This window comes from Phycodurus eques, chromosome 16 (assembly GCF_024500275.1).
Source record: "Phycodurus eques isolate BA_2022a chromosome 16, UOR_Pequ_1.1, whole genome shotgun sequence".
Taxonomy (NCBI): Eukaryota; Metazoa; Chordata; class Actinopteri; order Syngnathiformes; family Syngnathidae; genus Phycodurus; species Phycodurus eques.
In genome coordinates this window covers 19,036,275-19,064,114 of record NC_084540.1, presented here as the reverse complement: position 1 = coordinate 19,064,114, position 27,840 = coordinate 19,036,275, and the positions used below count along the sequence as shown (strand labels likewise).

At 41.9% G+C, this 27,840-nt stretch overlaps 2 protein-coding genes across 4 annotated transcripts; both read left to right on the top strand.

Annotated features, from left to right (window-relative positions):
- The first annotated feature begins 248 nt into the window (after positions 1 to 248).
- cavin1a (caveolae associated protein 1a) lies at positions 249 to 13,521 on the top strand. The gene is made up of 2 exons (XM_061700712.1): positions 249 to 767; positions 10,328 to 13,521. Exons 1-2 carry the CDS (start codon positions 297 to 299, stop codon positions 11,084 to 11,086), a joined length of 1,230 nt encoding a protein of 409 aa, XP_061556696.1. The 5' UTR covers positions 249 to 296; the 3' UTR covers positions 11,087 to 13,521.
- A 725-nt stretch (positions 13,522 to 14,246) lies between these two features.
- stat3 (signal transducer and activator of transcription 3 (acute-phase response factor)) lies at positions 14,247 to 27,173 on the top strand. Of its 3 annotated transcripts, XM_061701606.1 has the most exons (25): positions 14,247 to 14,300; positions 14,385 to 14,445; positions 15,716 to 15,859; positions 16,773 to 17,016; positions 17,094 to 17,186; positions 18,327 to 18,408; positions 18,483 to 18,583; positions 18,669 to 18,820; positions 18,922 to 19,080; positions 19,216 to 19,308; positions 19,773 to 19,832; positions 19,938 to 19,967; positions 20,052 to 20,145; positions 20,231 to 20,278; positions 20,359 to 20,442; positions 21,107 to 21,205; positions 21,328 to 21,463; positions 22,354 to 22,406; positions 22,495 to 22,589; positions 22,673 to 22,812; positions 22,943 to 23,161; positions 23,245 to 23,287; positions 23,928 to 23,987; positions 25,405 to 25,508; positions 26,543 to 27,173. In XM_061701606.1, exons 3-25 carry the CDS (start codon positions 15,732 to 15,734, stop codon positions 26,605 to 26,607), a joined length of 2,382 nt encoding a protein of 793 aa, XP_061557590.1. In that variant the 5' UTR covers positions 14,247 to 14,300; positions 14,385 to 14,445; positions 15,716 to 15,731; the 3' UTR covers positions 26,608 to 27,173. The 3 variants fall into 3 exon arrangements, with proteins under 3 accessions (XP_061557590.1, XP_061557592.1, XP_061557591.1); XM_061701608.1 differs by lacking the exon at positions 23,928 to 23,987; XM_061701607.1 differs by having other exon boundaries at positions 14,260 to 14,445.
- Positions 27,174 to 27,840: the final 667 nt, after the last annotated feature.

Here is a 27,840-nt window from a genome sequence, read left to right as displayed (position 1 = left end):
GAAGGCGGAGTCCTGCCAGGAGGGGACCGGGGGTAGGTGGGTCAGGAAAATTCTGACTGGGTGGTTTCACATGGAGCGGGGAGGCATTTGAGTGGAGCCACACATGCCTGGTAGTGAGAGGCCCGACTCCTCTTTGCTGGCTTGTTTCCCAGAGGCACAGGCACAGTGGGTTTAGTGAGCAGGCAGACACCTAAAGTTTAGAGGGAGTAAAGGGGATCCTTGTGGTTTTTTTTTTCAAAGGGGTTATTTTTATCCGCAGAGGGAGTGCGAGCCGTTTGTTTTCGAAGCTGACAGCAATGGCGGATACAGGGGTCCAGAAGGAGCACGGCACTCTGGTAGAGGTGCCCTGCGATGACGACGACGTCGCCCTTGTGGGCGCCGCCGCGGAGCCTGCGGTGGACGGCGGCAACCCCGCAGAGGAGGTCAAGAGCGAAGCCCAGATGAACGGCGTCCTGGTCCTGGCCCTGCTTGACAAGATCATCGGCGTGGTGGACCAGATCCAGCAGACCCAGGCTGGGCTGGAGGGCCGGCAGGAGGCCATGGAGAAGTCGGTGTCCACCATCCAGGGGGAGCTGTCCAAGCTGTCCAAGAGCCACCTGAGCACATCCACCACCGTCAACAAGATGCTGGACAAGGTCCGCAAAGTCAGCGTCAACATCAAGACGGTTCGCAGCAACCTGGAGAAGCAGGCGGGCCAGATCAAGAAGCTGGAGAGCAACGAGAGCGAGCTGCTCAAAAGACGCAACTTCAAAGTCCTCATCTACCAGGTGAGCAGCAGCGAAGATGGGGAAGAGGAGCCTGCTGCCTGTGGGCCATATACATACACTATATTCAAATCAGCAGAAAAAAAAATCCAAATCTAAATCATGACAACGTCATTTTAACGTTCTGTTATTTATTTTACTTCCTTGTTTCCCTGGCAACCTGGGGGCAGAGGGCTTTGCTGCCCCACACAGCAGAGAAAGGGCCAGCAGAAACAGGACGTCTGATATGTGGTATTATGAGAAACGTATTTATACATGCGGAATGTGTAGTTGAAGCACTACCCTCTTTTAAATATGAAAGATCTTTTTTTTTTTTTTTAACCACAGCTTCATCTGCTGGGTATGCCCCACACAATTTGCCCCTTATGCAACATTGGCTGTATTCAGTGTTGTTTTGTCGTGCAAAGGCTGCATTCAGCCACTCTCATTGTAGGAATTCCATCGTGATTAGCCAGCCAGATGCAATAAATACGTAGGTGTAAATACAATTATTAGCCTCCGAACGCTGACCATGGAGAGAGGGTGGAGGGACTCGAGATAGAACCAGAGCCCCACCTCTGAGCATAGTTGGCAGGCTGCTGTGGCACAAGATGAAGATGTAGTTACTCGTACTCCAAAGGTCTCCTTGAGCAATCCGGGTTATTTGTACCTGTCGGCAGCTGCATTATTTTGGAAACAAAAGTCATAAAATAAAGGCCACAATATGAGTTAATGTGCGAGAGGGTGACAGGGGGTGAAGCGATACTGCTACCGTTGTGAACTTGACACTCATTCCATGGTGCTCCGTTTTTAGCAGGACATGTTCTCATGTCCTCCCCGGCCGAGGTTTAGTTTTCAGCAGCACTTATTTACTTGACACATTTCATGAGATTTCCCACGCATGCGTGAGTCTGTCATGATCTGCTCCAGGATGCCGAAAAGTTTTCCCCCTGCCTGGGAATTTTGCAGCAGGAGCGGGTTGGTTTCACTCTTGGTATCTGTCAGAAAATCATCCACGGGTATTAGGGCTGAATAAATTACACCAAGCAGCTGGCTCTGTTGCTTGACGATCGTATACATGGTTCGTGCCTTCTCGCAAGAATTTAGCAAGAAATAGTAAGCGGTACGTTCTTAAATGGAATACTTACAAGCAACTCTATAGTCGCTGCATCTGAAACAGGTTTACACAAACCAACAATTGGGCCAAATTTGAGCATTTTCTCTCCCTTCTAATCATATTCAGAAAGGACCCGATTGTCAGATGTCTCCCATGCAACGTTGTAGATTATCCTGAGCGATTATCCTTTTGTACATCTGCGCGGCTCAGAGAGTATGAAAATAAGTTTGAAAGCGGTCGAATAGAATAGCGCTAAGACTCGCCCACTTCGGCAATTCCGATTGCTAGTAGTCTTAATGGTCCCATATTTTGGCTCTTTGGACGTCCATAGTGAGACTCTTTAACATGTCTATTTCGTTTTAAAAAAAACACACTGGTTTTGTCATACAAGTGTCCAGAAAAGGCCCCTCTCACAGCTACTTCTGTTTGACCCAGTTTTGTATCCGCTTTGTCCATATTTGGCTAAGACCGCCCCCTTTCCTCTGATTGGTTGTCTCCGTGTAGAAGACCCAACCTTCACTAATTGTGAGAGCACATGTTTTTGTTATGCTGGCAGCGCTAGCTCGGGGGCGGGGAGGTAGGCGCGATAAGCTCGAGAAATTCGAATGACCTGATTTTCAGGCCTCTCGGCAGAAAAAAAGTTTGGAACCCAGGAATGCGTGGACGATTTCAATTCGTATTCCACGTTTACTGAGGCACCATAGAGACAATATTACATCTCAAATACTAGAATGTCTTTTTCTTTTTTTAAACACAAGATGTCACCACTGAGCCACCAAAGATCACAATAGACGGTATTTGGGCTTCTTTCATGTTTACGTGTATGATATCATATTTGTATACATAAATGATATACATGTATTTAAATTTTGTCTGAAAACACCAGCCATCAAGAAAACATAATTTTAGCAAGTTCGTCTTTAAACAGTCATGTAATCAATCCTAGTTTTGATCGTTTTTTTTAACGCCAAATAAAAAGCAAATCACACTTTGAGGAGTTAATATTTTTTATTTTAATCAAATTTCTCACGAAATAATTTTCAAGTAGCCAGAAATATGTAGGTTTGCCATAAATTACATCACACTTTTATTACAAATTCTTAAATTCCTATGAGAGACTATCCGTGTTTATCTTGCAGCTATTTAGAACAGCAACCAAACATTTGGATTAATCGACCCTAATGCTGTTATCGTTGTTTCAACCCGATCCCGTTTTCTGAGCAGCTGTTGTGAGCTAGCTGTTATCACGCTGCCTGTGGCTATTTTTTCACCCTCCCTCTCTGTTCAATTTTGTATTTTTTTTTGTCAGCAGGGATGAGCTGCGTTGTTTTTAATTTGGTGGCCTGGCAAGATATTGGCACGGTCGCAACTCTCCACTTTCCTCTTTGTGTGTGTTAACGTGTTACATCAGGACAATTTTAGACTCCGAATCAGGTTAAGGAGGAGATAAGGGTGAGCCACGCGGAGGTTTCGGCGGCGTGAATGTCAGTGGAACATAAATGCATTCTTGTTTGAAAGCCTCTCATCTCGGTGTGTGGTCGTCATTTACCGACTCAGGCTTTGCTTTCCCTAAAGGACTTTGTAGCCTGGCTTGATAATGCAGCGTTAACTGTGGGTGTCAAAATGTAATCCGACTTTAACTCCGTAACCATGCACTGAGAATAGCTACGTTAGATAGCAACAGCGGGGTGCCGTGAGGTAAAACACACAAGGGGTCCTCGGTTTTGAACTTACCTTCCTATAGTGGCGACGTAACCCGAATTTGTACTTCCGGAGTATTAAAGTCATGATCGCAGTAAATATTTTTATGCACATTTTTAGGCCATTAATGAAAAACAGTTAGTCCAGCAAATTATTTTGCCGCTTAGCGACATATTTTTACGCTGCTACACTAACTAATTCATTGCGGCTAATTCGTAACCTCGAAACCCCTTACATCTGGACCGTCGCCAGGCCTGCCTTGCTTTTCCTCTTCCAAGCCAATAGAGGGCAGCATATTGTTCAGACTGTGGCAGATAGAAGAATAGTCTATTGGAGGAAAGAGAAATACGTAAAAAACAATACTCAGGTGTAGTTCATTCCCTGATTTTAGTTAGTTAATTAGTTCTTTAGTTGGTTTCTTCTTAGTTTTTTATTCTCGGTCTATAATTTCCTGTGATCCTTAATCGAGCATGGTCACACAGAGTAAATTCCAATAGCTGTTAGCCAAGAGGAAAGGTCCACCAAGGCTTCACAGTCATCACATACAAGATCACACAAGGCTTCTACTGGAGCTGGTTGATTACTGCCCCACAAAAGGGACAATTGTTCCAGGCCTTTTTTCAGGTTTCCACCAACATTTATTAGTTTCTTGCTTGGCGCGTCATGGAAATCAGTTCCAACAAGCCAACCAACAAGCGGCAATCGAAACAATACGTCTTGCCTTTATGTTTTCGCACTTGGCTGAGGTAATGACAGTCCAGAATGTTCTAGGTTGAAGATGCATTGTTACTACCTCAGTAGACTTCATATGGCTCAAAAAGATCCAAACCTTGACTATGTTCCAACGTTCCGGCTTCACACCTTCACTGTGGTAGTCCGGAAAACAATGACTGCCATCACTCTGGCCTCGCAGCCTCATTTTCAACATTCTTTGGGTTTCCGCTACGGCTGTAAAGAAAATACTGATTAGAATCATCAAGTCCACTAAATTCATGATTAGTTTCCTGTTTTTGTAAGGTAGCCTTTCAGACTCTGTGGATTTGACATGCTCGGCTTCAGTAGCTCCTAGAAACACCAGGCACATTTTGTCGAGCTTGTGGACCACACAAGGCGGGTGGGCCAACCGGTAGGGAATGGGCTGGACTGGAAAACTGCCCTTTATCCAAATCAGTCAGAGGCCTACTCAATTATAAGATCTACGCTGTGAACAATGAATTGGGTCATAAGACCAAAAGTTGAAGTTTGTTTTATTAAGATGCCTGTGCTTCCTTAGCATTTTGTGACTTTGTGCAGCGTCGATTAAATCGTGTGACTAAATCCAGCCGATGATGTCTTGTGTCCATTGGGAGCATGCGACCAGAATCTGGGTGTGTTGCGGCTGTTACCCGCACGGCCCACCCTCGTGACAGAGCGTGTCTCACTTACAGTCTGCTTGTCTTTTAGCCAAACTCATCAACCTCTCGGGTATCGCTCAGCACTCCATTTGAGAGGGCCAATCAGTTCCACTTGTTGCAATTGTTTCTTTATGCTGCACTTAGCAAACCCCCCTTCAGGCCAGACAACTGTGGAGTTCATACACAAACCCAACACCGATTTAGCGGCGTGATTCATCTCGCTGGCATCTCCCTGCCAAGACTCCACTCCCCTCCCTTCATCTCCGATTTTACCCCCACCCGGCTCGGACCTTTAACCCAGAACCTTTTCGGCGTCTTTTTTGCCACGCTGCTCGCACACTACGTCGCTGTCTTCGGCCCCATCATCTCGAAATTCAGTGTGCCTTTCTTCCATGTGAGTGGAAAGCTGTCTGACAAGTTCCACATTTCGCTGTTGCATGTCAGCTCGCATGAACTGTCAGTTCTCACAACTTGGTTGTCCAGTTGTTGCCTATTTGGATTCTCATTCACAGGACAAACTATGTCTGTATTTTCCATCCATCCATCCATTTTCTGTACAGCTTATCCTAACTAGTGTCGTGGGTGCATTGGCTGACATTAGGCGAGAGGCGGAGTACACTCTGGACTGGTCACCAGCCAATCACAAGGACACATATAGACAAGCAACCATTCACATTCACATCTAAGGACAATTTGGAAATGTTTTTGGAATTTGGTAGGAAGTACCAGGAGAAACCCCACGGAAGCACGGCAAGAACACGTAAACGCCACACAGGACGTTTGGAGCTCAGATTTGAACTCCCATCCTCAGAACTGTGAGGCAGATGTGCAGCCACTCATCCACTATTATTTTATAATACTTCATGGCAATTTATGTATTAGCTTTATTTATTTCTAAACTATGTTTGAGTTTGTCAGGATCGTCCACAAAAACATGTACATGGGTGAAACGTACTAAAGGAAGTACACATTAAAATAATTTAGTTTCTGGGTCGAATTTGTGGAACAAAGATGATTTATTTTTTCCCCCACTGCGAAATAATATTTGTTACATAATATTAGAATTTGCAATAATATTTTACACAAATATGGGGTATTTATCTTTTAACTAAAGACACATTTTGAATATAATTTTATTAACAAAATATGAATAGAAATAGTGACAAATAAAACGTTTTTAAATACTTTTTCAGTTATTAATGTGTGATTTGTAGTGACTTATTTTGCTTTTATAATAATATTATTTAATCCAGGATTTTGTTTCTCTAAAAATGGTGTTATATTGTTTTAATATTATAAAATTTTCTTTTTATATAATTTACTTTCTCAGTAAAGACTGTGTAAATCTCACTGATTAAATATACGTATAAACGTATGGGTCTAGTGACTTTTTTGTTAGCTTGTTTGTTTGTTTTAAGGACCTTGCTAAATGTGGTAAATTATAGGCCATAAAAATAATATGATCAGTGTATCACATTATGCCATAAACTACCTACCATAATGTTACACAAAACGGGTGTTTGTTCCCAGTCACCCACCTGTGGAAAACCTGAGGTTGAAAAAAATGCTGCATACTACGTCAGATGTGCGTCTATGTCAATGTGAATGACACCGTTCCAAACATTGACTAAGAGCGCCAATTGTCGCTAGGTTCCGACGGGAAACGGTTAAATTTTCCACCTTTCAGAATGTGGAAGGGCTTCCCTGCTCATGGGAAAAAAAGTAAAACTAAAATAAAATACTGAACTCCCCCATGATTGTGGAAGAAGTGGATGGCATATAACCGTGTTAGTTAGGTGGAATAGTGAGGCCTCTGTTTGGTACTTGTGGGATTTCCATTACTCACAGTAATGGAAGAGGAAGAGTTGTCACAAAACTGAAACCGAATGTTGAAAAAAAATAAAAAAGTGTCTCGTGCGTCTAAAACGAGAGGAGATGTAGATGGACTTCGCTCCCATTTAATCACCTGAGCACACTGAGGGGGGCTTATTTTAGCCTTTCGGCACGCTTTAGGGACTTGCGGGGTCCACGCGTTCCTCCACCGCTCTCGCGCGGCCTCCTTCAGGCCTGTATCGCTCATTGTGGAAGCAGAGTGCACAGCTGCGCGGGGCAGACGGGATCCGACAGCCGATCCCACCACGGAGGCCTCGCGTCGCACTGCCTGAAAAGGAATGACGTGTGTGCGAAGAAGCGGTTTGTGCGAGATAGTGGCGCTTGATCAGGAATGTTCATGTATATTGTCTGTCTGTCTGTATATTGGGGGCAGCTGTCGATGTAATAACACTTTACGGTCACAAGATGGAAGCATGAAACGATTTCTGATATTTTGCTCATTATAGTTTGCTACATGAGAGAGGGTCGAAATATTAGAAACAGGCAGCTCTCAGCATGATAATAAACTTCAATCAATATCTTAATACCTTACCTTAGCATTATCTTTGAAAACACTTTTCTTTTGTATTGCATCTCATTAGATCACACCTACGTATAGTACATAATGTGATGGCCAGGGAAAATATACATCTTTACATTTAAATGAAATGTAAAATGGTACCCTATTTTTCCATTTTAGATAATGACAGACACAAACACACACAACAAGAACCGTGTCGTCGTTGCCATGGTGATACACATTGTTGATCATGTTTATAACATGCTTGGGAAAAAGGGAGGAAGGCACTGGTTAGGACTAATACTGTACTTGCTACCTTATTTAGTTGCTCTGTAATCGGTCTCTACTTCCAGTTTGATTTTAGAGAAACATTTGATGAAATGATGACGAATATATGACAGACATGACATGACAACAAGACATTACTACTTTTCTATTAATGTCACTATATGACATTTTGCTGCACTTTGGTAAAACCAACCAACTTCGCTGTTGTAGTTGTTGTGCCAGTGCAGCAAACACACACACACACATGCGTGTGTGTGTGTTTTCGGCCAAATTGTGCTTTAGGTATGATTCACTTCACAGGAAACTTTAGCAACAGACCCTCCCTCTCTCAAATGTGTTCAGTTTCACCCCTCAATTTATACCAAAAATTTCAATAGCATAGTCAACGTGTAAAATACATAATTGTCCATTGTCAGTTAGAGATGCATGACTCACTATTTCCCATATGTTTCCAGGGCAACAGAAGATGCTTCCTGTAAACATGAGATCATATTGAAACAATTGAAAAATCCTGTTTGGCTTTATATCACTCTTGCGCAACGTGACAATGGTTCGATTCCAATACATTGCTGTGACGCATTACGCATCTCAATCAATAGCTTAACTGTGTGTGTGCGCACGTTTTGCTTTTTCTTTGGCTTTTCTAGCTTTTATTTGCCATTTTCCGTTGGCTTTTTCAATGGTACTTATTTTAAAAAATGGAGCAGCCTCAACAATTGGTGTTCAAGAAAAAACAACGTTAGGAAAGAAAATCAACAGTAATTACATTTACAGTAATTACATTTTTGCACAAAAATTATATGCATGAGGCACATCCGTGACACCATCATTAAACATGGTTTTCAACTTAAAAAAAAATATTTTACGACTGTTTTTTTTCTTGCTTTAATTCTGCTGATACCAAACTAGCTTAGAACCATCTTTTTTTCCAGTCAATATTTTTTTTTTTCCACAACCAACTTTTTTTCTTTACACATAATGTGAAGATAAGTGCTATCTCTTTGCAAATGTCCTTTCTGACAAAACGTGTAACGAAACATGATCCTTAACAAATTAATATAATAAAATGAACCATCAAACAGCATGTCTCGGCTGGTTCACCCATTCTTTTGTCTCAGGCTTGCTGCACACTGACACGGCCGAATGAGACTAAACTGGACAATCGCGAACAAATTATACTCGGCGACTCACACCTGGCGATAGACCCTCGCACACAACGTTTTGAGGCTCCACATATACTGTCCTGTATTATCTTTTTATCGAACAATAAACATGGTATGGTATGTATCCAGAAACGTGATACGGCATTTTTGACTGGCCGTGACATCTGCGATGTTGCGAAACTGTACATCTGTGATTCAAGTTTCGAATACGGCGACCAAATCGAGTTTGTCTCTTTTCACGCTTTGAACTATGGAAGCCGGAAAAAAAAGGTTTTAAAGGGGGAAAAAAATCGTTCTGACAAATAAACTTGACTTAATTGATCAAATCAATTAATCACCGAGCCCAGCCTTCCACCTCATGACATCACTTTCTTCAGCGCACATGTGCAAAAAGCCAGCAGCCGTCCATTTTGTTTAATTAAAATGCTTCGACTTTCAGCTGTTTGCCCTTTTAAACTACACAAGCTGCGCCAGGCAAGGTTTGGAGCTGGTTGCCATGGTGACAAGGCCTTGTGTTTACCTGTTGCCATGCAGGAGCCGGAGGGGGCGGGGTGGCAGAGTGGTGGAGTTGTCCATGTATAGGGCTGAGCGCCGGCTGGGCGGCTGGCCAGAAAATGTAGGTTGGAATCCAGGGAGAGGAAAAGGCCAGCCCAGAATAAACCCCACGCAGACAGAACCGCACCGCCTCGACCCAGTCCACTCCATTCCACAGGGAAGGAATGTCCATTTTTACGACCGGGTCATGTGTCTGCGTTGGAACTGGGCCATTTCTTTCATCTGTCTTCTGTCTTGACTTTCACAAGTCAGAAATTTCAGTTTTTTTTTGTTTTTTTTTTAAATAGACCTTACCGAGATGTTTAACAAATTAAAAATAGCTTTTGTCTGTGCAGTTATCCAATGTGCATTGCATTAACAGCTTAATGCCTCAGAACAGGTGAATTCATTCATTTTAAGATAACACACACACATATATATAAGAAGCAGTTTCGATACAATAATTCAGTTGTGGTTGTGTTAATTGTCCTTTGGAAATGAAAGTTAGACCTTCTTGTGTGTAACCGTTGTTAGGAGGTGGATGACAAAACAGCAGGAAATGAACACGCACTTCTCTCAGTCTGACTAAGTAGATGCAAAATGAAATTATTGTCTTCTTCTAAGCCGTGTAGCTTTAGAGATATTTTCGAGATGTGGCTTTCAATAGATATCAACCACATCAACCTCAATTTGGTATAGTGATGATGCCTTTATAGCGATCATCCGATGCAGCGCGCCGCCACTGGATGGCACTCTGAAATTGCTTTTTTATGCACTGCCTGAACCTTTCATAAGGATGAGTCAGAAGCTTTCAATTCCACTTCTCACCCAGAGGTTAACTTGATAATTAAACGAACCTCACGTTCTTCATATACTTCAGTATTAGTTAATGGTTTTGCATTTCAGCATATTCCAAATTATTCTAATCAGTTGAAGTTCTGCTGCCGTGCTAATGATTTTATTTTATTTTTTTTGTCCTATTTTATCGTTTTCAGGACCAAATGAAGGCCGCAAAGACAGCCAAGCCAGCAGAGGCAGTTGCTGAGGATGGGACGATGGAGGGTCTCCAGCAAATACCCGAAGAGGGCGGTGAGGGCGAGGGCCAGCCGGCCAACCTCAACTCGGACGAGGAGGTGGAGATCGAGGAGATCGTGGAGGAGTCCCGAACCAAGCGCCTGCAGCGATCCACCAAGAGGCAAGTGGACAGCATCAAGAAGGCCTTCTCCAAAGAGAAGATGGAGAAGACCAAGCTGAAGACCAAGGAGAACCTGGAAAAGACCAGGCAGAGGACCCGCGAGAACTTGGAGAAGACCAGGCAGAAAACCCGCGACAACCTGGAGAAGACCAAGCACAGCCTCGAGAAGAAGATGAGCAAACTGGGCACCCGCATGACCCCGAACATGGAACGCCGGGTCAAGATGAAGACCTCCAAGGAGAAGGTGAAGAAGTCCCTCACGCCCGATCACCCCGTCTACGCCCGCTCTAAGACCAGCGTTTACCGCGTGCCCCCTTTCACCTTCTACGTCAAGAAGATACGCGAGGGCGCCGAGGAGGTGGCGGTGGTGGACCACTCCGAGATAGCCGAGGCGACGGAGCCGGGGGGCCTGCCCGAGGGCGAGGAGAACGGGCTGGGCGTGCACGTGGATGTGGAGGAGGGGGAGCTGGTAAGCGTAGATAGCCCGGAGGCAATGGTGAAGGACCCTCAGCTGGTCAGGGTGGAGGCGGACCACCTCGAGAAGACCCAGCGTGACTAGAGAGTCCATCCCAATAAAAGGCACAGGAAACACGGAATCTCCATGAGGACACATCAATTACCATGAGTTCTCGATGCAAATATTTCACATCTGGTCCATTCTTATTCTTATTCTTTTTTTTTATTTTTATTTTTTTTATTATCCAAAAGCTTTTCATAGTCACTTAGCTACATTTAAAGGAAAACTACGCAAATGCTAACAGGATATTAATGCTAATAGGCTACACCTTTTTACACAGAACTGGTTTGTGCATTTCGCTTGTTCATTTTATGAAAGGAGTGCCAACTCGGAAGATAAAAAGGTATAAATATTTCTTTGTTGTTGTAATGTCCATCCATCCATCCATTTTCTGAGCCGCTTATCCTCACAAGGGTCGCGGACGCGCTGGAGCCTATCCCAGCTATCATCGGGCAGGAGGCGGGGTCCACCCTGAACCGGTTGCCAGCCAATCTCAGGGCACAAATAAACAAACAACCATTCGCACCCACATTCACAACAATGGGCAATTTAGAGTCTTCAATTAACCTACCATGCATGCTTTTGGGATGTGGGAGGAAACCGTAGTGCCCAAAGAAAACGCAAGTACGGGGAGACCATGCAAACTCCACACAGGCGGGGCTGGGGATTGAACCCCGGTCCTCGGAACCATGACACACAACATGCACATAGAGTTGTGAGGGTAGCGGGAAGTCGCTGGGAAGGTTTCAGGGTAGGTTTCTGGGCGCTCCTGTGGTCACAAGTGGGAAAATTGTATTGGTAAAAAAAGAAAACACAAGTCGCATAACATTGTAAGAATTCTCATGCGGTAAAAGATAAAGAAATACAAACAAATAATAAGATGATGTCAGGGATAGGCATTTGATTAAATTACCTTGAGTGACTTTGGGATAAAATTAAGTGGTATAGTTGAAGAGGCTGGATGTTCTTAAAATTGTTTTCCATGTCAGTTTTGTACTGAGCAGAATATGTGGTGGAAATAAAAAGTCTACACACCCCTGTTCAAATGTCAGGTTTTAGTGATATAAACATGAGACCAAGATACCATTTAAAAACTTTTTTCCACCAATAATTTGGCCTATAATTTGAACAATTCAATAAAAAAATATTAAAATAAATAAATAAATTCTTTGAAGAGGTGACGTCCAAATAATAACTGAAATAATAATGTTGCGCAAGTTTGCACACCCTCTTATAGCTGGGCTGTGGCTGTGGTCACAATTGTCCAATCAAATTTACTTGCTTTATTTTTATTTTTACTTTATTTGCTCATGAGAGCCAGCACACACCTGCCACCATGTGAGGTGCCTCTGATTAACGCCAAATAAACGGCAGATGTTCTAGTAGGCTTTTACTGACATTTTTGCAGTCACAGCTTACAGTACAAGTCATGGTCTTGACAGCTTCGGGGAGATTTCATTGTTCAAAGGTCTTCAAAGGCATTAAATATACCATGGAACACAATGAAGACAATCATCAATAGGAGGAGAAGATATCGCACAACAGTGTTAACAGTGTGGCGCGATAGTGGGCAGAAGTACACAACGGCTCACTCCCAGACACATTTTCAGAAATAAAATAAAAGGTTGTACTTTATGGGTGGGCAGGCGACCCGACCCTTTGTATACAAACTATTAGAAAGTCAATTTTACGTCCCCTTTTTAATGCTCAATTAATATATTATTATGCCCATCTCTTTTATAAGAAGCTGTCCTTTCCACAATGTGCAAACTTGTCTAAATGGGTAGATGAAATGGCCACACTGAAAAAAAAAACAATCTTTCTTTAATTGCATTGATTTGTACATTAAAAATAAATATAATGTGGAGGACCCAAACTAGGTTGCCATTATTGGGGTGTAATTACTGTGAACGTGCGGCAAACAGGCAATGTTCCGGCGTCCACTTTGCAATACCCACACGTATACACACTGCATCCATTTTCTTTCCCTGGAGACTGTTGTGTGTGACCTTCACCATCAAGACTTGATTGTGTGCTAGGGTTGGTCACAAGGGCACTTTGTAGCACAGGAGGCTATTCAAACCATCAATGAGGTGCAGAATTCAATTAAGGAGAGTGCTCCCTCCCATTGAGCAGCGGGCAGAGTGGGGAACAGAACAGAACGGAACAACAAGAACTACAAGAAATGTAAGCGTGTGTGTGTGTGTGTGTGTGTGTGCTTGTGTGACGGTAATAAGTGTAATGGAATACAGTAGACCCTAAATTGCACCATTAAGTACAGTATAGGATCAGAAAAGGGCTCCTATAGATTTTTGCATTACGATAAAATAATTACAGTCTGACGTTTGTATGGCATTGTTTAGTGAATCAAACATGAATGCACGTGTAAAATATAGTATCATATTAAGAAAATGCACAAAGTGCTGTAAGTACTGTACACTAAGTATTCTTTTTCTGAGGTGTTACCCACACCTGGTTGGAACACAAAATATCATATTGTTCAATATGTTACATTCGAATAATAAAGCTTGCATATTGTTCTTTCTTGGTTTTATTTGCCTTATCTCACCAATAGAAAAAAAATAGTCACAAGGGAGTCATTGTTTAATTTAGATACAGAAATGATAGTTTATTTTACAGATAGATAGATAGATAGATAGATAGATAGATAGATAGATAGATAGATAGATAGATAGATAGATAGATAGATAGATAGATAGATAGATAGATAGATATTGTTGTTAATGTTTTTAATCTATTTCATTCAGGAAAACTATATTTTTATTCAATGAAACAGACACATAACCTACTTAATTCAAGCAATATTGACCTGTGTTAATATAGCAAAAATATAATAATATTTGTTTTTCTTGTAAATATTATTCCGAGAGGTCAAAAAATGAACGGCATTCGTGTTGATGACGTCATCATTGCCAGTAATTCAGATGACTTCCAGACTGGCTGTTGTGTCGTGATGTCATCCCTCCCTCCGTTGCTGGACGGTATTCAAAGGCATCGCAGAGGGAGGAGATCCTTACCGAAACAGCGCAGTTGCGACAGCAGCGAAACACGACCAGCAAACACTACTACAGTTAAACCCCGCCTCTTTAACGGACACTCTCCACTCTGATTGGCTACAGCTCTTTCACTTTTGCAGCTATTGGCGGACAGAGCTGTCAGTTAAGCAGTTTATGGGGGTTGTTTGGCTGGAAACGCCGCAATGTATACAGGGTTTCAGACGTGAGACCTGGACGAAGTGGGTGAATAACTTGTGATACTTTTCTGCGTCTTTATCCCCTGTATTGACACATTTCTTTCTTTCTTTCTTTCTTTTTTTAAGCAACAATTGGTCCCATTATTTATTACCGCTAGGACCTTTCTGAAGGTTTATAACCAGTCAGGTAAGCAGCCGTAACGAGTACTTACTGAGCTGTTATTTGGATTGACTTGTTGTTATACAGTACTATTGCCTATAGACGAGTCTTTTCCCGACTGTAACATAACTAAAAGAGGCGTTTATGTAATTTACACAGCGTTCAGCTCATAAACGTGTTTACGTTTAAGTTTCACTGACAAAGTGTTATTGCAAACCGGCCGTGGCAGCCCCAGTCACATAAATGAAAGCTGCAAAAAGCGTTATTTTAAGCATGGTCACACCAAGAATCGTGATTATTAACCTCGATTATTGGTTGCATTTAAATGAGCTCCAGCCCAACCCTGCGGCAGGACAACATGGCCGAGACCTGCCTTGCACTGCAGGGTTGCTCATATAAAGCACACATTTATTAAGCAATCCAAGCAACAAAACTCTCGTGCAAAAGGTTCAATGTTTACATTTTAATTTCAGTGGCATCGACAGTTTTTATGTCTGTCAGTCCACAATGTATGATTCTCTATTTGCTGTTTCTTTTCTCCAAAATGATTTTCTTCAGAGCTCGAATTAATACTTAATTCTCGCAGTATTACGTCTTTATTCACTGACTATTTTAATCACATTCTTGTATTACATATTACACTATTCACTTTCAAATACGACTTAATTATTATGACATTATGTTGGTAATTACAATATTATCCTCATGATATTACGACACACGGCACCCCATCAGGCCCCGCCTCTTAAAGACACATGCATTTACTCAGGTAATACAATACGGACAATATGTTCTATACATTACAGGCTCGTAAAGATTTTGTATTTTTTTTTCAAATATGTTAGCAGTATGTTTGAAAAGAGTGCTTTATTCAGTTTAAATGTGCTTAAGCATGTGGAAAGGGGGAAACTTTTATTTATTTTTTATTTTTTACATCGTGTCGAGCATTTTTTGTATGAAACAGCCTCATTTAAAAAGGGTTGAAAAGGGGTTGTAAACACTGGTGGTTATGCAATACAGTCATAAAGGAAAACCCTTTGTTGATTTATGTTTTGTTGTTGCTGTTGATAAAATGTGGTAGGATAAGCCGAGGGATAGAACCTGCCTCTCGCAACTAATTGATAATCAATGAAACCATCTCTAAACTCTCAGGTTACAACTCGACTACTGTAACTTCAACCCTATTTACAGCTTTACAACAAACAGGAGACAAACACCAGCAGCTGTTCGCTTCAGTGTACAGGAAGTGAGCATACCGAAAGCGCGTGTCCGTATTAGAGTTTTCGTATGTTTGCAGGTGTGTGTCGGTCAAGATGGCCCAGTGGAACCAGTTGCAGCAGCTGGAGACCAGGTATCTGGAGCAGCTCTACCACCTGTACAGCGACAGCTTTCCCATGGAGCTGCGGCAGTTCCTCGCACCGTGGATCGAAAGTCAGGACTGGTGAGCGACAAGTCAAACCGGAACCAAAACGGGAGTGAAGTCTCGTGAGCCGTTTTCCCGTAAACAATTAGATTAGTTTTTTTTTTTTATAAACTACTTCCTGCATGGCCATAAACACGTCCTTCCGATAAACAAGAAAATGTAATTATGTCACCTACTACGCTGTGGCGGCTTTTCTTCCTCCCTCGTAACTCCTTAACAGGAACATCAAGAATATCATCAGGCAAATCTCATAAATGTTAAGATTCTTGTTTGTTTAGGTTTTCATTGCTTCTATAAATGTTATAAATGCTGGATTTCATGTTGTGTTGTCAGGTTTGAAAGAGCCACATTCATAAAAGGTGGGGAAATAAAACACATCTATTGACGAAACGTTTACATGCGGCAAGCTTAACAAATATACAAAACACACAAGAAAATGATTATTTAGGTCAAATTTAAGGATTTAACAATTAAATGTTATCCTGAGATTCAAATGAAATTACCAAGGTTTCTATGTGTAGTTAATTTAAAGGCGACATACAGTGGCTATAAAAAGTCGACACACCCCTGTTCCAATGCTGGGTTTTCGTAATATAAAAAATGAGACCAAGTTCACAATTTCAAAACTTCTTCCCACATTAATGTGGCCTATAACCTGTACAACTCAATGGATTTTTTAATCTATATTTACGAGAGGGGAAGTAAAAATAATCAACTGAGATAATGTGCTTGCACAAGTGTGAACACCCTCTTATTAACTGGGATGCGGCTGTGTTTAGAATGAACCAATCACATTCAGTCCATCCACAGAAGTGAGTATCGTTTGTTTAACTTGCCACAATATATCGTATCACCTCTCTTATGTGGATGAACGTACAAATGCTTGACACTTTCACTTTTTCTCATCAACCCTTGTTTATTATCTTGAAAGGACTTTCGCCGCCAACAAAGAGTCTCACGCCACGCTGGTGTTCCACAATCTCCTGGGCGAGATAGACCAGCAGTATAGCCGCTTCCTGCAGGAGAACAACGTCCTCTACCAGCACAACCTGCGGCGGATCAAGCAGCACCTGCAGAGCAAGTACCTGGAGAAGCCCATGGACATCGCCCGCATCGTCGCCCGCTGCTTGTGGGAGGAGCAACGACTGCTGCAGACGGCCACCGCTGCTGCGCAGGTCTAAACCGACGCACGTGGAACAGGTTTTAATGGTATGGATGATTTGATGACGTAGCGTGAACATCTTGCTATCAGGACGGACAGGCCGCACACCCCACAGGGACGGTGGTGACGGAAAAGCAGCAAATCCTGGAACACAATCTTCAAGACATCCGGAAACGAGTGCAGGTTTGTTGCGCTATATGGTCATGTATTTCTACAGCAAAGCGCAATAGCGATTTGCACATCTGCATCGTTGTTCTGAGGGTCGGGTGTTCAAATCTCGGCTCCCGTCTTCCTGCACGGAGTTTACATTTTACGGAGTACACTGGCTTTGTCCCGCATTCGTGTTAGGTTCAGTGAAGACTCAACATTTTCCAAAGGTGCGAATGTGAGTGTGAATGTTGTCTGTACGTGCTCTGCGATTGGCTGGTGACCAATCCAGGGTGCTCCCCACCTCTCGCGCAAAGTCAACGGGAATAGGCTTCAGTTCACCAGCAACCCTAATGATGACAGTATAGAAAATTGAGGGATAGATAATGAACTATATTTCCTTCATGTTTACTCAGCTGCAGCGAGTCCAGGGTGTTTATTTGAGGCCTTGGAGGAGACCTTGACTTGTACAATTGCTTTTGTATGGGTGGAGCCAGAAACGATCTTTTACACTGCTTATAAAAGCCATCATTTTCCCACCTTTTTTCCAGGTCGCACCAACTGACATCAACAGTATTTATCTGTATGATTTTTTTTTTGTATTGGTTCTTATTAATAGTGCATTGCAGTCAGAGGCTGAGCTAATACGTCTCAACTAAAGTTTCCTCACATGATAGCAGAAGACTACGAGCGCTCAGGCAACCTTGCGTCACGGCTGTGAGACGATGCCTGCCAAAATGCCATGTGCATTTGTCATCTCAATTATTTAAGAATATTGTTTTAAAAAGTTTATTTGTTTCAGTAGTTCAATTAAACATTTGAAATGTATATACAGTGTAATACATGCTTATTAAACACAAAGGAAAACACCTTTGAGAAAGTCAATTCCTAGCTAATGTCTATATTAAAAATAATTTGTTAATTATGGAAAAAATAACTTGCTTTTTTTTCATTAGTTGTAAGCTGTAATAATCAAAATGTATTTTAAGAAATCTTAAAATCTTTCACTTTGTGTGTCGTTAATCTATATAAGAAATTAGTCTCACTTTTGAATTGAACTACTGATCTAAATAAAGTTTTCCACGATATAAGTTATTGACATGCACTTGTATTTCATCTGGACGGTGTTTATTACATTGGAGGTCAGTGTTTAAGCTCTCTCTTTGCTTCTTACAGGACATGGAACAGAAGATGAAGATGCTGGAGAATCTTCAGGACGACTTTGATTTCAACTACAAGACACTGAAAAGCCAAGGAGGTACTGTGTACTCAAATCTGAGAGTTTTAATATTAAAATTGACTGCAAATCTAAATTCTCCGTTTTGTCTGCAGAGTTGAACCAGGACCTGAACGGGAATACCCAGGCGGCAGCTACCAGGCAGAAAATGGCTCAGCTGGAGCAGATGTTGAGTACCCTGGACCAGCTCAGGCGGGTGGGTGTCCCCACATCTCCCGTCATCTTACAGCTAGCTCGTTAGCCACTGCAGCTACCTTGACAATGTTGTGACTCTTTTGCAGCAAATTGTGACCGAGATGGGAGGCTTGCTGACCGCAATGGACTACGTACAGAAGAATCTGACAGACGAAGAACTGGCCGACTGGAAGCGACGACAGCAAATCGCCTGCATCGGAGGTCCGCCTAACATCTGCCTGGACCGCCTCGAAACATGGCAAGGATCGGAATTATTATTATTATTTAACGGGCACAAACAGATTGAATATTTTGGTAAACGACCTGACCTGAGCTGCTCAACAAACATTTTTTGACCAGGATCACGTCCTTGGCCGAGTCACAGCTCCAGATTCGGCAGCAGATCAAGAAGCTGGAGGAGCTTCAACAGAAAGTGTCCTATAAGGGAGACCCCATCGTCCAGCACCGGCCCGCCCTCGAGGAGAAGATCGTGGACTTGTTCAGAAATCTCATGAAGAGGTATTGCTGAAGGATGAACACAAATTTTGCTGAAGAAAACCTATAAAAATGCCACTCAATTATACAATTACTATCATATTTTTTTCTATACCGTATTTCTTCCAAATGTGTCATTGTGCTGTTCTAACTCAACAGTGCGTTTGTGGTGGAAAGACAGCCTTGCATGCCCATGCACCCAGACAGACCACTGGTCATCAAAACAGGTGTGCAGTTCACAAACAAAGTCAGGTAAGAATTTGAATATGCTCCACTTCATTCAATAAACAGGTTACTTTGCACGCTTCCAACTTTTTGGGAACCGTTTTTAGAAGGCTGTTTTTTTGCTCCCAGTGCACCAAGCAGGTTTTATAAAGTGATGCTTGTATGGGTTTTGTATGGAAGAAGCCCATCAATCAGATTTGGGATGAACTATAAATGAGATAGCAAGCCTGCTGGCCCCTCTCTCAGGTTCAGCATCAGTGACCACTGACATTCTGGATAAATGGACACGAATTCCCACTCATCATGCAGAACATTTAGCCAGAAGACTAAAAGATTATAGCTTCAAAATGGTCGACCAAATGTATACTTTCTTCCATTTTCACTTCCTGTAGATGTCATGGCCACGTGTCCCAATGATTTTGCTCATCTAGTTTCGCATCCTAGCTAGTGCAAGATCTTTTAATTTTTTTTTTACATGATTATTCTTCCAGGCTTCTTGTGAAGTTCCCTGAACTCAATTACCAGCTGAAAATTAAAGTTTGCATTGACAAGTGAGTTTTAAAAAAAAGTGTATAATTTTGTGCACACAAGCCATCTCACAGAATGATATGTGAGAAAATACTAGATTTCATTGTGAACTGTTTTAACATTTTCAGGGAGTCTGGGGACGTGGCTGCAATCAGAGGGTAAGATTTATATTTAGATTTATATTTAAACGTTTAAATGTATCTATTAAAAGTCTCACTTCCTGCTTTTTGCTTTCGTTTCAGGTCCAGAAAGTTCAACATCCTCGGCACCAACACCAAAGTCATGAATATGGAGGAGTCCAACAACGGCAGCCTGTCAGCTGAGTTCAAACACTTGGTAAGTTGCGGAGGCGCAGTCTGCTCGCATCGGCTTACAAAACGCACTTCCTCACGGCGGAACCCCGGCTTCCTGTTTGCTGCAGACCCTGAGAGAGCAGCGGTGCGGCAACGGTGGACGCACCAACAGTGACGTAAGAGCCGCAGCGACACCTTCCCGCGATAGTATCCCTCACCCAAACTTTGTACTTAAAAAAGGTGTGTTCTTCGTTAGGCATCGCTTATCGTCACAGAGGAGCTCCATCTGATCACCTTTGAGACGGAGGTCTATCACCAAGGCCTGAAGATTGATCTGGAGGTCAGTGAAATGTTGTCACTCAGAATGCATGAGATGTTGGTGGTTGACTTCGAAAGTGCTACAGTGAATCCCAGCTAACCCCAAATTCACCTGTAATGGATGCCCCTTCTAAAGAGAAACAGAAAAGTACAGAAAGCAACGTACACAGTGGTTGTTCAAAGAATGCTTCTCTCAACCTCTCTTTTATACATTTGTAAGTCACGCCCGATTATCTTCACTAATCATGGACTATGCTCTGTCTGACTGCCATTGTCTTCTGTTAAGCCATTTATGTTTAAGGGTAATGTAAGATGAGTTATAAATGGTATTAAAAAGTGTTGGGAACATAGTTCAGACTTCTACTGGAATCTTCCATCACGCTGCTACTCACTCCTCTGCTAACAAGGAGCAGGGTGTCTGCTCGGCATCTCAGGGAGTTGCAGAAACCAAATAGGTGAGTTCTTCAGTGAATATTTGCTCAAGAGGTTCTACAGAAAAATTTGCGAGTAGATTCTGCTCACCTGCTAGTGAATGGTGGATTGCGAATCGGTGGGGATTCACTGTATTAGTGAGAAGACAAATCTCAAGGCATATTTACAAGAAGGCGTGGAATCACTATGCGACTGTGGAGAGAAGATTTGGCAATAAAAGTGAATTGCGGCTCACTTTCCAACACTTTGTGCAGACGCATTCGCTGCCCGTGGTGGTCATATCTAACATCTGCCAGATGCCAAACGCCTGGGCGTCCATCTTATGGTACAACATGCTCACTGATCAGCCAAAGGTAGGATGAAACCCCTGTGTGTGAAGACATTGTGGGAACACTGTTAACATACAAAACGGGAGGGAGGAAAGGAAAGCAATTTAAATATTTAAAGCAATACGTTGCTGCGAATCTTCGTCCAGAATGTGAACTTCTTCACCAAGCCACCGGTGGGGACGTGGGACCAGGTGGCCGAAGTGCTCAGCTGGCAATTCTCATCCACCACGAAGAGAGGCCTGACCATTGAGCAGCTGACCACACTGGCCGAGAAACTGCTAGGTGAGGCCGTTGAAATGCATTTGTTGCTTCTTATCGGGGGGTCCTCGGTTTCAAAAGGAGTTCTCACGGCTGCCGTATTCTCACGCCGCTCTGCAAACTAGGCATTGAGCGCCATTAGTGTTATCAAAACGTCAGATGTCACGAACAACAAAAAACTGAGGACCCCCTGTTCTGTATCAGCGTGTCCAATGATAACAAATCCTGTAAATCCAATTACATTTGTTGTACTATAAGATGGACTTGCAGGCATTGGGCATCTAGCAGCTGTTTTAAATGACCAACATTGGCAGTTTGTACGAAGACTATTACACCAATTACTGTTATTTGACAGATTTGGCACCAAAAACACATACCCATGTGTCCTTTATTAGAAATGAGAAGCGCAGACATTTAGGGGGTCTTCGGCTCACGGTGCTGTACAAACCCGTTCATTGAGTGCCGTTTGTAACCTGTAAATCACATATGCCTGGACTCGTAAAGCGAGGACCCTCTGTACATGTTTTCATCAGACAGGGACTATATAATACTGTAATCCCTTGCTATATCGCGGTCACACTCTATCACAGATTTTTCTGTAAAACATATTTTTTTTTGTATTTAAATACATTTACAGTGTGTTTAAATAATGCTAATTTGAGGGGAGGGGCGTTTTAAGGCTTAAGCTATAAAACAAATGTTTATATCTTTGTATTCCATTATATGTATGTATTTTGTATTCATTTTATGCGTGTAATTTTATTATGTGTTCAACAATAAAAAAAAAAAAATGTATATATTTCATATGGTCACGTTATGTTGCAGATTTTCACAGGTAGGTCTGGAGCATAACTGATGAATTAGAAGCTCAGTACATGTAAATGTCATCTCTCATTGTTCCGTTGTTCCTTTAGGGCCATCTGTCAACTACTCCGGCTGTCAGTTTACATGGGCGAAGTTCTGTAAGGTACCTTAGCTCGTTCTTTACCGTGTGGAACTCCCCGTATTGGAGCTCTGTTGCTAACCTGTCTGATTTTGAAATCATTTTCTTGCAGGAGAACATGGCCGGCAAAGGCTTTTCTTTCTGGGTGTGGCTGGACAACATCATCGACCTGGTCAAGAAATACATCTTGGCGCTGTGGAATGAGGGGTGAGGAGTTGGAATTTTGCCAAGTATTTTTATACCTTGTGCTCTTTTTAGACTTCAAAATAAGTTATTTGTTTGACCTTCAGGTACATCATGGGCTTCATCAGCAAAGAGAGAGAGAGGGGCATTCTCAGCCCCAAACCGCCGGGCACGTTCCTGCTGCGCTTCAGCGAGAGCAGCAAGGAAGGCGGCATCACGTTCACGTGGGTCGAGAAAGACATCAACGGTGAGGCGCATCATGCTTATTTTTACTGCACACCTACAAAATATATCAAGTTGAACAATTCGAGGATGTCCAGTAGGATATGTGGGCTAAGTATTGTGTAGTGATGCCGAGCTACCCTCTGCGCTCGCAGGCAAGACTCAGATCCAGTCAGTGGAGCCCTACACCAAGCAGCAGCTCAACAACATGTCCTTCGCCGACATCATCATGGGCTACAAAATCATGGACGCCACCAACATCCTGGTTTCGCCCCTCGTGTACCTCTACCCTGAAATTCCCAAGGAGGAAGCCTTCGGGAAGTACTGCAGGCCGGAGGCGGCTCCCGAACCCGAGTTGGGAGACTCCACGAGCAGTAAGTCGCCACTTGTACACATATTAGTGTAATAATTATCGTACTGTGTATTTGTATTTTAACGCCGTCTTTTGCTTCAACAGTTACTCAGCCGTATTTGAAGACCAAGTTTATTTGCGTTACCCCGTGAGTATGACTTTTATCCTCCTTCTGTGTCTAGATAAGATTTCTGCACAAACACAAAACATTTTCTGTCTCTGCTTCCAATTTTTGTATTTGTATTAATAATGGTGAAAGAAAAAAAATTATCTGTATATGACGTGTGCGAACAGATGGACTGCGTGCGTATGGGTGGACGGACGCCGTTAGGTGCGCATGAATGGATAGGCAGATGTTTACATTGTGTGTATGTGAATGGACAGACAGTTCGCGTTGCGTGCATACGTCAGTGGATGGACTGATGCTGAAATTCCGCATGACATTGCGTGGACACAAGTAGACAGACAGGTGTGAATTTTATCTACTTAAAAAAACTGGACCTCATGTTCGTGTGTGATCGGTCCACAGACAAAAATTCACGCATATATACAGATTTGGCTTTAAGTCCGGTGGTCTTAAAGGCTAAAAAAAAAAAACGAGGCGTTAAAAGGTTAAAGAACTTGGTGAAGTTCACATGGTAAGCAGGGCTAATTGTGAGTACCAATGCCACACGGCGGTTAAAAGTGTATGGACGGATGAATTGTTAGGTCGTTTCCACTGTTGAGTCCTTAAAAAGCAGTCTCACTTAATAAGAAAAAGAACACACACGCCTGACCTGTCTCCGTAGGTGTCCCTCCGTGTTCATGGACTTTCCGGACAGTGAGCTGCTTGGGAACGGATTCCCGGGGTAGGCGATTTGGGGGGCCGGGTCACTTAGGGACTGTTTGTGTGTGTGTGTGTGTGTCACTCATTGTGTGTCAGTAATCAGCTCACTCATCTTAAAGCGATGCTGTGTTCGATAAGCTCCTTGTGTGCCCGGTCACGGAACATTGAAATCCAGCGCCTCTTCTACAAAATTGCCACTTCAGAGCTGTAACAAAAGAAGCACTTATTTGCCTTTTTACACATCACACATTGCCGTAACCGTTTGCTTCCACACAGCATCACACAATCACATAATTAGATGATGTCAGTGCCAGCAACAACAGAGCGTGTTGGCAAGTATGGAAAATCTACACACCTGTCCCGCTTCCATCCCTGACTCTGTTACGACTCTGATACAAAATAAATAAATGCCGCTGTTCTGTGTCAGTGCCGTTTATGCAGAACCCAGTGAAGCAGGATTTTGTCAATTGATTTTGTCCCAGCAGGACAGGAAAAGTGAGTTTGCAACTTAATGACCCTGTCTCGTTATTCTCTTACTCAAATATGCTTTCCCAGCTCGGTCAATACACAGATGCTACCCCCAAAGCTGGAATATATTCGTGGGTCAGACAGTAAAAGTTGATTTCACCATGACAGGGTGGAAGAAGTGCATGTGCAAGTAAGGGCTGCAACAATGAATGAAATCATTTCAAATAATTCGATGACAAAAAAGGGCTGACGCAAAATCTCAGCCTCGACGCTTCGCAGGGATAATTTTTCCACACGGACTAATGTTACTGCAGTCACATGCACCACTACGTTGAGAAATAAGTTGGCACGATGGCGGCAAGTCAGGAGGAAAAAGTCCGTAGAAGAGTCTATATGATCGCCAACATAATGTAACATGTTGATTTTAGCTCATTTAGTATAGCCTACAGTTAGTTATTATTATTATTAGTTATTGTAAAAATGTTTTATCCGATTACTCGATGAATGGGATCATCTCTGGAGCACTCGATTCTGAAAGTTTTACAAAGCTGCAGCCCTGTAACTTACTGTAACACCCCTCTTCCGGCATTCCCTTACACACTGGCAACATCCTCTCTCTGTTACGGCCCTGATACGGCTCTGACACCACCTGGGAAGGCGGACTATATTAGCGGGTCGACGTTTAAAATAGCTGTCGGACAGTAACAACTGATTTCACCACAACAAGGCGGGAGAAGTGAGTGTGAAACTTTCACTACCTCCTCCTTTGTCGCCCTATTCGGTGCCATTTTCAAACAGAACCCAGCGAAACATGGCCGAAACTGTGTGCGCTTTCACACGGCCACACAGCATCCCAGCATCAGCTAACCCGATGACTAGTGTGTCAGCATGTTTGTGTGTCCATGGTTTTCTTCTGATGTCATTGCTTGTTTTTTTTTTGTTTTGTTTGTTTGTTCTTTCTCTCTCGCCAGCACAAACTCTGGCAATACCAGCGACCTTTTCTCACTCTCGCTTTCCCCTCGCACCCTGGACTCGCTGATGCCCAACGAAGTGGAGGGTAATCCAGGACATATGGGTGAGTGGTGCACAAACACACACTTGTGTATACAATCAGTGGCCAGAACATTAGGTACACCCTATGTCCACGTTTAGGGTGAAAAGAAAGCAAGATTTGTACTCAGTCATGTGGAAACAGTTATTTACTCAACTGAATACCTGGCGTTTTTAGAGATGAGGCCTTTTCTGTCGTACATTAAAAAAAGAACATACAGTAATAATTAATGGGACTGTAAACAATTAAATAGGATCATGATTTGACGCTTAACAATAATGATTGTGCTGCTTCTTCTGGTGTGTGTTCCTTGGCTACCAGGGAGCAGTATAACGCATACAGACATACTACATGTAGATTTGTTGACGAAACACAGATAACCGTCAACACTTAGCTGCAGTAATATTCGTTGTGTTTTTTTTTCTTTTTTTGATGAGGATAAAGAGTACATATGCTTTGTTGTACATCTGTCTGCATTTGTTGCTACCATTTTTAGTATCATCCAGAATCATGCTACTTTCATTAGCCTCCCTATGACATTTCACATTATGTGTTAGCATTAAGCTAATATTAAACATATCATTCCCTTTGTTTTATGTTTAATTTGAGTTAACTTCAACTGGGAGTAGCAATAAAGAAGCACTGGCAAGAACTCGGCCTCTTTTTTGAAGACTTATTCACTATCTGCTGCTCGTGACAGTTTGCTGCCAGCATTTAGTGCCCGTAAATCAAATTTTTCCTTGCAACTCAAGACAAAAAAAAAATCAGACGAGTGGCATCTTGAGTCTCCAAAAACTCGTGTGTCGGGTCACTCGTCCATCGAGGTACTACTGTATCCCTCAAATCTTTCATAGGAGTCACCTTTTAGAAAAGGCAAACTGCTTTATCAAAAATTCTGCCGTTTACGACGATAATATTGAATTCTTACAGCTCTTATGTTATGGATCAGGTGTACCTAATATTGTTCCCGATAAGATTACACATTGACACGAGTTTAAAACCACAAAGTGAAGTCACAAATCAACATTAACTAACCTAACTACCTTGTTTCTCGGCAGAATCTCTGACTCTGGATATGGATGTTGCTTCGCCCATGCACGTGAATACCTCCAACTTGGTTTGAGTTTCATAGAGCATTTGTGGCTTAAAGATGATAAAAGATGATTATTGTTCCCACTTTTACTGTTGATTGTGCTCTTTCACCTTCAATGTTCAACAGTTTCCTGACATGGTGACAAATATGATATCCCGTTTCAGTTTTAAGTAATATGTTTAGAAACGAATGTGTGTGTCATGAGAGATTAATTGTCATATAAGCTATGTCACTTTTTTTTTTTTTTTTTTTTAAAGTACTTTTGTGTCTCACTTTGTATCCCTGCCAAATGTAATTATGCAAATGTAGCGGTCGCCGTTTTTACCACATTCATTTTCAAGCACCAAAAAATATAACGTGTACATACTTCCGTTTTATTATCACACTTTTCTCTAATTCTGTTAACACATTTGCTTTGGAACAGGCCTGTTTGTGATTTTCTCCTGACATATTTGGTGTTAAAAATCTCTCCAGCTTTTTCCAAATGACTGTTTTGAGCTCAACAGCCATGTTAGACAAATTGTTACCTGTACAAAAACAAATGTTAATGTTACTATTCATTATATTTAGACAATAAAAATGAATTCACCCTGAAATGTCTCATTGTTTAATATTTCAAATTTATCACAGAAAGTAATCATGTTGCTTTTTGACAAGATAATATTGTGTGTAAAATATATTTATACAATTACTTGATTGAAATGAACAAAAAATACATTTTGAAAAATTATCAACTGAGTAGGAAAATTACCATCCTCTTTTAATTGTCTAATTCTTGAAACAATTCATCGCGAGATTATTTTTTTTTATTCAAATGTGTATTTTTTTCTATAATGTATTATTTCCTATTGTAATGTTGAATATTTATTCAATGTTATCCATGTAGAGGATAATATTAATTGTTTGTAATGTTTTATTTGTTTACTGTCATTGTGGTTTTTTTTTATCTTTTAGTGGTTTATGCAGTGACAAGTACTCAGAAATGCATCTATAAATAACATTATTATTATTATTAAGACCAGTTATACAATTAATTTTGTCTTTTTATGGGTAAATTATCCATTGATGAACATAAATAGACATGCCGTTATTAATTGGGAAAAGTCCAGCACCTGTTATTAAAATTTATAAATTCAAATAAACACGTAAACGTCATTTCCTTTTTTTTTTTTTTTTTTTTTAATTAATGCACTTATAAAATAAATGAAAAATACATTGTTACTTAAGAGAATTCCGACATACAGGGTTTCAACGCCTATGAAT